We start from the raw sequence: 9,830 nt of genomic DNA on the forward strand, positions 1-9,830 counted from the left end.
TAATTGTAGGGTCAGTTTCGTACCTCTCTAGTTACATGTTAAAATCAATCCTCTCTACTGTGTTACACATTTTCAATGTAAAAATAATGGTAAAACCTAATTTAAACATATATCTCATCAAATTTTAATGGTTTTTTGACAGCTACAAATTTTAATGGTTAATTTTTTTTTATCCAACTTTAAAATAAATGAACCCTTAAAGTTTATGTAGATGAATTCCACTGGTAGTTTTTATATTAAATTAAAATGGGTGTTACATTGGAAGAAATTAATTCTCGTATTTTACCAAAAAAATACTTATTTAATATAATTACGAAAAAAAATTATTTGATGTGCAACAGTCCAGCACTACATATATAGAGACTAGAGTTTAAGACTTAACTCATGTACACATCACATATTGTTTCAGAATATTACTATTCGATCTGGAATATTTCTCAGTTTAACAAATATTAAAATGAGCTATATATCCACAATGAAACTAAAAAATAAAGATAAAAATTAAAGGTTATAAAACCCTCAAACTTAACCACCTAAAGTTATGCATTCTATTATATCTCAACTTGTTAACTCTAACTCATATTAATTAACTTGAGTATATTTATTTAAATTTGTTATGTTATACTAACTTGCAGAGAAATAAAAAGATTTTATATATGGTCTAATAAAAAAACATGATCACCACTATCTATATACATTCAACAAAAAGTGCATAGAGAGATTAAAGAAGAGCCTTGGAATATAATAATAATAATAATATAGTGAAATGATATAAGGATTCATTTACTTTATTTTTTGTTACATTTCAGTTAGTTATTAGATAAATTTTAAAATTAAATATTTTTTAATAATTTAGAAAATACTAAAACAAAGTATATGTAATTAATATTAAACGATTAAAATTATTCAAAAATTAAACTAACAAAAAAAAAATAGTATATGAACTTATAATGTAAAATGTTTTTATAGTATATAAAAATCAAAAGTTATCATATATAATAATAATTTTGTTCTGTTAACTTTTATAATATGTATCTTAAAAGTCATCTCTATCTTAATTTGTGATTGATTAATATATAAAAACTCTCTACTGTTGTAGTATAAAATTTAAACACTAATAAAAAAGTAAGTACTAAAAAATAACCAAACTATAAATTGTTTGTATGATTAGAATAAAAGAGTTGATGTTGCCGATGAAATAATATCTTAATATTTGTACGAGTGAGAATAATTTATTTAATAAGATAATTTATATTTGATTTATTTACTTAGTTTAATTTTTTTTTAAACTAATCATAATCACATATTATTATATTTAAAATCAGTTCATGAATAAGTTAAACGACAAATTTGACTTCTCTACATTGTCTCCTTAAATAATTTGAGAATTATATTAATATTTTCATAATTAAGTATTAACACAACTCTTACAATCACATTAAAAAAAATCCACGCAAATAACTTAAAAAGTAATAACAAAAAAAGCCAATATAGTTGGGAGACACCCCTTCTCTTTGAATGAGGACCAACAAAAACTAAAAATTGTTAAGAATAAGATGGGTGCGACACGTGGATAGCCAGGATCCACAGAAGGTAACGTAACGGCGTGAAATGTTTCTAGGTTTCCATCATCACTAACATGGGAGGCACAGAATAATAGTACCAACCAATCATCTTTTTCACTTTCTCATTTTTGTTCCACACTGCACCAATTCATTATCCACTCTTCCATTTTTTCTTTTTTTGTGCCATGCATTCAATATCATGTTTCACTAGTCAGTACGGAAAACTTCATCTTTTAAATTTTTGTAGGATAAAATGTTTTTAAATTTCCGTCAAACTTAATTTCAATTTATATAATTTTAAATTAATTAATTGCATCTTTATATTTTAAAAACCAAACGAATTTAATCCTTATTTATCCACAGTTATCAATGTACAAGGATTAAATTAATCTATTTTTAAAATATAACAATCAAATTTGTCCAATACTAAAAATATATTTTAAAATACGTTAACATAATATATATCCATTATTTGATAATGTATTTCAATTTCACAGTAAAATGACTTTTGGTACTTCATTTTCATTTGATTTTTATTTTGTAAAATATATTTTATATTTTATTTTATAGGATTTTTTATTAACTATTATTCATTAAAAGATTTACTTTATTTTAATTTTGTTGATTAAGTGCTTGTTTAGCAAATTACATGAATTGACTTTTTTTATTATGACCCATGTTAATTTTAATGTAAAATCTAAGGTTAATATTCACTTGGGAATATATTATATTCGCATTCAATAGTTGAAAATTAATATCACCCGATCCTAGAACAAACAAACCCTATATGTATTATAGGAGTTCTTAAATACATTGAAATATTTGTAAGTTGAGCCAGCCTGCCAGGCATATAATAGAATAGGTTGAATATAAATGATTGTTCTTTCAAAAAAAAAAAAAGAATAAGATGATAAATGTTACAATTATCAGAATTATTTTTGAAAAGAAAAGCTACAAGAAACACTGGTGATATTTAGTCTTTTTTTTTATATTTCTAATAATATGTTTTCATAAATATAATTTTTGTTTTTGTTTAAAAAAATTGCAAAGGAATAATTATAAAAACAAGAAATATATTTTTACCACAAAAATATAAAATATTGTATACTTTTTTTAAGTAATAACAAACATTTATTAAACTGCGTTAAATATCTGCACAAAAAAAAAAACTGTAAATGTAGGGATGAACATGGTCCTCTGGATGCATTTGTGAACCTGAGTAATCTGTACATCAAAATCAGATTAGATTGCGTGGAAATTAATCTATCTCGATTAGTTTAGATTGTGTCAAATTTAATGAATTTCAAACCTGTCTAATCATGCTTAAACCTTTTTCTTATTTCCCCATTATTTTTTGTGGCACACACGATTACCCAACCCAAATTTGCTAAAAAAGTTATCAAAATTGATAAGACTTTTATAATTATTTTTGAAACCATACAATCACTTATAATCGTTGTAAGTTTTGTTCTCAGTTAATCATATGCTTAAAAACTATTTTATAACAAATCATTGAATTCGTCAATAATTTATGTGAAATTGTGTGTGATTAAACTAACTTATTTCAATAAAATAATTTTATAATTCTTTAATGTTTTTTTTTTGGGAAAAAATCCTCTCAAATTAAACTGAAACAAACTTATCATGAACTTTTTTTTTACTAAAAATTTATCATGATGAACATAGAAAGACAAATTAATCAATAGTATCATTTTAATACTACCTATATAAAAAAAAAATTAACAACAATACAATTAGATCAAGATTTAATGTTTAAGCCACACAAGCAGCCATCTAATATAATTTTAAAAAAGTTTTTTTTTTCTTTTCTCAGGCAGTACAACAGTACATTAGCCTCTCCGAATGTCTCTCTTTTCCCGAGCAAAAAATACACTATACTTTTTCTAACATGTTTTTTTATTAAAAATTTAAAAAATATTTATATCTCATTCCTTATTTAATAAATTTCTCACTCATATATTTTTTTAATAAGAAAAATGTTAACGATATATGGTCAAATATACTCTTTTGAATATATTATTTATTGGGAGCTAAAGCTTATTAAAAATCACGTATTTTTATAAGTTGCATTTCATATTAATGAACTTTTTCAATAATATTTGTAATTTTAATTAATTTTAAAGATTGCATTAGAAAAAAAGTGTTTTAGAAAAACTATTATACCATTTTAATTAATCATGACTTTGGTGTAAGATATTTAATGATTTTATTGACTACTAATTTTTGACGAAGGATTTGATTGAGTTTTTCAACCAGTTTTTTTTTTTTTTTCGATTTTGAGATCTTGATTCAGGATTAAATTTAATTCTACTTAAACTAATTATGTAATAAAAATAAAAAATGAGTAGTTTTTTTTTTTTGTTTTAATTCTTCTGTAGAAAAAATAAAACAAGACTAAGAATTGTTTTAATACAGTGATAAGAAGTGTCCTCAACTATAAATGGAGGAAAAAGAAAAAAGAAAATATAAATAATATAACGGTGTCTTAACGGCGTGACTTGGCGCAGGTTGTATTGTAGAGTTTGTAGTAGAAGTTGGCATTTGTGTGAGCTCACTCTCTATTCTAAGTTTCCGCAGCCACCACTCAGAGCCAGCGAGTGATGATCGCTTCGCCGCAGTAATCGCCGGAAACGAATTCGCCGTTTCCCTGCCGAGATCTCTCAATCTCCGACGACTCAGATACCTCTATTAATTTTCCTCCGGTTAGGTTGTTAGGGTATAAATAGTACGTAGTTTTTCCTTATTTATGGCTTCGGAGAATGTGAAGACCGGGGATTCCGCCGTCACCACCATCGTCAATCTCGCCGAGGAGGCCAAGCTCGCCAGAGAAGGCGTCGTCAAAGCTCCCAGCTACGCCCTCGCCAGCATCTGCAAGTCGCTCGTCGCCGGTGGCGTCGCCGGAGGAGTGTCAGTTCTGTTTCTCATTTCCTATTTATATATTTTCTAATAAAACAATTATTTATGAATATGTAATTGGTTGATTGGAAGTGTTTGCGGTTTGGATCGCCAGGGAACAGTGGAGATTGAAGCTTTTGGCTTTTTAATTTCAGAGTGGTTAATGAATTTGATCAATTTATTAATCTGGCTTTTGTGTTTGGTGAAGTGGTTTGAGTATTGGATCTGTTGAATATAAACGATGCTGTTGATTTTGGAAGTCAATGGGTGTGGTTTTGTTTTAATTGGATTGGATCACTTGTGATTTGTGAAGAACCACTCAGTGTTGGGGTTTTGGAATAAGGTTGTGCTTGTATGTGTGGTTTATAATGAAATTCACTGGAAAATCTTCATTCACTTATTGCCTTGCTAAGGTTGTGTTAACATGTGCTAACTTTGAATTTCATTTCAGTGAGCTGAGATTTAGTTACAATTATAACGACCCATAATCCAATTTTCTTGGAAACTATTTCTTGACAATAATTCTGGGATCTGTTTTGGTGTATGTTATGTTTAGTTTTAACCACACCAAACTTTTTGTGTCTGTGCAGGTCACGTACTGCAGTTGCTCCTCTGGAACGATTGAAAATTTTGCTGCAGGTTAGTTTATTTAGTGATTTAGATCTACATGAATTTGTTGAATTTAGAGGTAGGGTGGAATTTAAAGGAAGATAGAACAAATATTTTGGATAGAATTTAGAGAACGAGAATGCTTTATTATTCAAGAGAAAATGTAGTCAATAGGTTCTACATACCATATATATATATATATATATATATATATGTATGTATGTATATAGATTCTTGATAGACTAGTGGAGACTATTCCCTAGGATAATAATTACCGATGTAACTTCCTAGACACTAATGCCTATGAATATTAAAAGCATTGAAACACGAGATACACAAACATACTATTTAATTTCATTACTTTTAACAAATTATCCTTGCTTGTATATACTGGGATCAAAGTATACTGTATCGAAGCTTGCTTGTTTGTATATATCTTAATTTCTACATATGACATGTCTGTGGTCTTGCCATATGCAGGTCCAGAATCCTCATAACATTAAATACAATGGAACAGTACAAGGCCTAAAATATATATGGAGGACTGAAGGATTTCGTGGACTTTTCAAAGGGAATGGTACTAATTGTGCTAGAATTGTCCCTAATTCTGCTGTTAAGTTCTTCAGTTATGAGCAAGCTTCTAAGTAAGTTTTTCTTTAGATACAAAACAATGTGAGGACTGCCTTATTGTTTAGTATCTTTTTGTTTGTTTTCATTCGGGGGACTATTATACCAAATGCCAATCATCTTATGCAATCCTCTCTTAATATTTTCCTTTTCCTACATGGTTTTATTTAAATAGGGTTACTCCAGCAGCTAACATTTTTTCTTAATATTTCAGTGTATCCCACTTCATATCTTTTAAACTCTGTCTCCTGCTTCTTTTTTTCTTCCTAATCATTCCTTCCTATTATGACAGAGGTATACTGCATCTGTATCAGCAGCAAACTGGAAATGGTATGTTCATGTTTTCCATTTTTTTCTTGAAATAATTTGCATTTAGTCAAGATATTTTTTTTAGTAGAGCAAGCAAGGGCAAGTACAGATTTGATTGATGATTGATGAGTTGGACAGGGAAGCTCTGCTTTCTGGAAAATTCTTCATTTTGGGTTATTATTATTTTTGTACTTATATCCACTTATGGCAACACTGGCTGAAACAAACTTCATTTTCTCTTTGAATTGACAAAAACTTTGTTGATATTAAAACCCTTCTGGCTGTCTGTCTAATTATGTTCTCTTGTGCTTTCTGCAGAGGATGCTCAGCTGACTCCTCTTTTACGTCTTGGAGCTGGAGCATGTGCTGGAATAATTGCTATGTCTGCAACTTATCCAATGGATATGGTTCGAGGCAGGATTACTGTGCAGGTGCCTTTTTTTTCATTTTTATTTTTATTTTTACCGAGTGCTTGCTTTTCTTGTTGTGAGCTAGAATGGTAGCTGAAAATACATCTTCTAATAATCGTAAAATTAAATGGAGAAAAAAAAAACTTCAGTGTATCCATGTTTTTGTGGTCTTCATTGTTGGCAGAAACTCTGAAAGTTCATTGCCTTTTATTTGCAGACTGAGGCATCCCCATATCAGTACAGAGGAATGTTCCATGCTTTGTCTACTGTGCTTAGGGAAGAAGGTCCTCGTGCTTTATATAAGGGCTGGCTTCCTTCAGTTATTGGAGTTGTGAGTAACATTTTCATAATATATCTTCTCTTTATAAAGATGATGATTATGTTTATGATCCTGAAGATGGATTTATAACAAATGCTAACATCTTTAATTACAATCTTCGTGGGAATTGGGAATTGAACTTCTTCTTAGATTGCTTGGTATAGTTATATGCATCTATCTTGTATTCCCTCCTTTACCTTTTCTTTGTGAGCAGTCAGTTAGCACACGCTTGAACCTGTTTACTTTTTTTAAAAAAAAGATTTTTAACTGTTGAACTCTTAATAAATGGCTTGAGTGGGTTGATCCTTTTTTACAATTTACTTAGTTTTTTTTAAAACTGTTTGACATGAACTTCTAACAATATTTGGCCCTTTGCTTTATCAATCCTTTTTGGCATTTCTTATAGGTGCAGGATATTAGGAAGGGTATGCATCTGGGTTTTCTGTTAGGTCATAACTGTTTGTAGTAGGTTAGATACAGCTATTCATTTAGTCGTGCATTACTGTTAGATAGAAGATAGATAGGAGAAACATTAAATTTAGTTTCAAACAGAACTTGAGTCAAACTATATCAGTCAGGTTACTCCTAATATTCATGCAATTAAATTTATAGGGATCTAAAAGTTTACTGTTCTGCAACTTTCTCTGCATGCTTTATGCTTCAGAAATCAGAACTATAAGGGACTATTGGACCGAGTCATATTGTAATTTTGCATAGAATCAAGCCCTCTTCTTGGGTGCTTCTGTCAGAATTAATACTCTCTTGCTCTCTTTTCCGCAGATTCCTTATGTAGGTCTCAACTTTGCTGTCTATGAGTCTCTAAAAGATTATTTAATTAAATCCAACCCATTTGGTCTAGTTGAAAATTCTGAGTTGAGTGTGACAACACGCCTGGCTTGTGGTGCTGCTGCTGGAACTGTTGGACAAACTGTTGCTTACCCTCTTGACGTTATCCGTCGAAGAATGCAGATGGTCGGTTGGAACCATGCTGCTTCTGTTCTAACTGGCGATGGAAGAGGCAAAGTTCCACTGGAATACACTGGAATGGTCGATGCATTCAGAAAAACTGTTCAGCATGAGGGATTTGGTGCATTATACAAGGGTCTGGTGCCCAACTCTGTAAAGGTTAGTCTTCATCTGATGCTCATGATCTATTCTATCTAAATTGTATTATAGATTTTTTCTTGTCTGAACAAGAAGGTTTGCATTTCCTACCATCATTTTAGAATCTAGATTCTAGAGTAAGATCACTGTTCTAAGGTCACTAGAAAGGAAGAAAATTTGCATGACAGTTTCACATGACATGGATGACTCCTATGTGGGATTCCCTCAATCATTCTCTGCTGACATAAACCTCTGATATAATAAGCTTGCCTTATTAACCAAAAGCCAAGATTGCAACACTAATTGCTTTGGTTGAGCCACACATTGAGTTATTGATTTTATTAACTAGTTGATGGTTACAGATTAAGATAACAGCAGACATGCACACTAGCTAAACTCAGGATTGTTTACAAATTTTTTACTGTATGCATGGTCTCAAAAATTTGGATTGCTGTTGAATTTCTTTACTTGTGTTCAAGAACCATGCAAAGAGATCTTTGAGTAGATAATTCCATTTGTTTGATGAAACTACCTAATGGTCCTTTCAAGCTTGGTGTTTAAAGTTTTCTCATATCCCTTGCACTGTAGTCTTTGCAATGTTAAAGAACTTGTATATTTTGTTAAATAAATTTACCTGAACTTATTGCTTAATGGCCTTGTTTTTGTTTATAGCATTCTTTAACTCATTTGATGTTTCACAGGTGGTCCCATCAATAGCAATTGCATTCGTAACATATGAGGTGGTGAAGGACATTTTAGGAGTTGAGATCAGAATATCGGACTAAAGTTTGATAACCTCAGATATCTGTTCACCTGGTGTGGTTTTTCTTTGTTTTCTTTTTTGTAGGCAAGGGGATGCAGAGATGGTAACTTACAGATATTTTCTTGTTTTTCATCTCTCCAAGGATGAGTTTAGAAACTCTTAGAGATAGTGTCCATAAATTTATTCCCTTGTTCTATTTGTTTTCCTTGTTCTATTTGTCCATAATAAGTGTTGTGGAAAAACAATGCAAGGACATATCTTCCTAGCTTTCTGCACTAGTTGAGAAATCATTTTTCTTAGTGGAATTTGCATTTAACTGAAATTTGCTCGCCTCTACCCCCTTCCTATCCATGGATTATTATATGGTTTTGAATGATTAACGTTTGCTGCTGTGACAATGTTTTTTACTCTTCTTTTGGGAGTCAATTAGAAATAGCAGGGTTGGACGAACACTCTATTTCTGTTTTGCTAGCCCATTGAAATGTAGCGAACACCTTTTCTGTCCATTTATGCTCAACTGAATTTTGTTTCCCAAACTATTCAGCATTCCAAGTCAAAGCTAGAACCATCAAGTTGAAACTATTTAGCCATATATTATAATACTTTATTTAGGGTTACAAACACTATAATTAGTAACTAGGTAATAGGGACAAGTAGTCAATTTCTCTCTTTCATTTCTAGTCTAATACTTGTGCATTGTTTGGTTACTTTGGTATTTTAATTGCGTGATGAATAACAACTGAAATGCACGATGGCAGATGACACCGTGGGCACAGGAGTTAACTTTTTGGTGCTGGCGTTGTCCCCATCCTCTTCACTCTGATGAACCACAGCTTCTGATGCTATTGGGATAACTTGATGTAGACCAACTTTTCAAAACAAATTTTGTAGGAACATCCTTTTTCCTCTTTATGTTGATTTGTAATCCTCCGTGGTAGAAAGATATTACATTTTTCTTCCGTGGCTGATCATAATGGATGAGTACGCAACGCTTAATTAGATGTCAATAACTGAGTGCTACAACAATCTTTAAGAGAATTTACTTCCCCCTGTTGCGTTTACAAAAAAAAATAAAAGTAGCAGCAGGATTTCATGTGCCAAATTTTAATCCCCTTTAAACTTAAAGAAATTATCATAAATACATTTTTCTTCAATATTTTGTTTTCCTGAAGCCCTACCCAAAATGCGGTCTCAAGGTCTTTGGATAT

General features: G+C 30.6%; 1 protein-coding gene across 2 annotated transcripts; it reads left to right on the forward strand.

Moving 5' to 3' along the window:
* Positions 1-4,086: 4,086 nt before the first annotated feature.
* LOC100814032 (mitochondrial adenine nucleotide transporter ADNT1) lies at positions 4,087-9,629 on the forward strand. 2 transcript variants are annotated; one of them, XR_001389126.3, is made up of 9 exons: positions 4,087-4,493; positions 5,072-5,120; positions 5,571-5,734; positions 6,010-6,047; positions 6,345-6,457; positions 6,654-6,767; positions 7,536-7,880; positions 8,561-8,725; positions 9,381-9,629. XR_001389126.3 is itself a non-coding variant. In XM_003528755.5 (8 exons), the coding sequence occupies exons 1-8, from the start codon at positions 4,333-4,335 to the stop codon at positions 8,642-8,644; spliced, it is 1,068 nt and encodes a 355-aa protein (XP_003528803.1). In that variant the 5' UTR covers positions 4,087-4,332; the 3' UTR covers positions 8,645-8,944. The 2 variants fall into 2 exon arrangements, 1 of the variants encoding a protein (XP_003528803.1); XM_003528755.5 differs by lacking the exon at positions 9,381-9,629 and having other exon boundaries at positions 8,561-8,944.
* The last annotated feature ends 201 nt before the right edge of the window (positions 9,630-9,830 follow it).

This window comes from Glycine max, chromosome 7 (genome assembly GCF_000004515.6).
Source record: "Glycine max cultivar Williams 82 chromosome 7, Glycine_max_v4.0, whole genome shotgun sequence".
NCBI lineage: Eukaryota > Viridiplantae > Streptophyta > Magnoliopsida > Fabales > Fabaceae > Glycine > Glycine max.

Bases quoted from the DNA above. Each gene is read 5' to 3' on its own strand.
- LOC100814032 (XM_003528755.5), top strand. From the start codon at position 4,333: ATGGCTTCGGAGAATGTGAAGACCGGGGATTCCGCCGTCACCACCATC. The intron at 5,121-5,570 runs GTTAGTTTATTT...TGCCATATGCAG, and splicing joins GATTGAAAATTTTGCTGCAG to GTCCAGAATCCTCATAACAT. The intron at 5,735-6,009 runs GTAAGTTTTTCT...CTATTATGACAG, and splicing joins AGTTATGAGCAAGCTTCTAA to AGGTATACTGCATCTGTATC.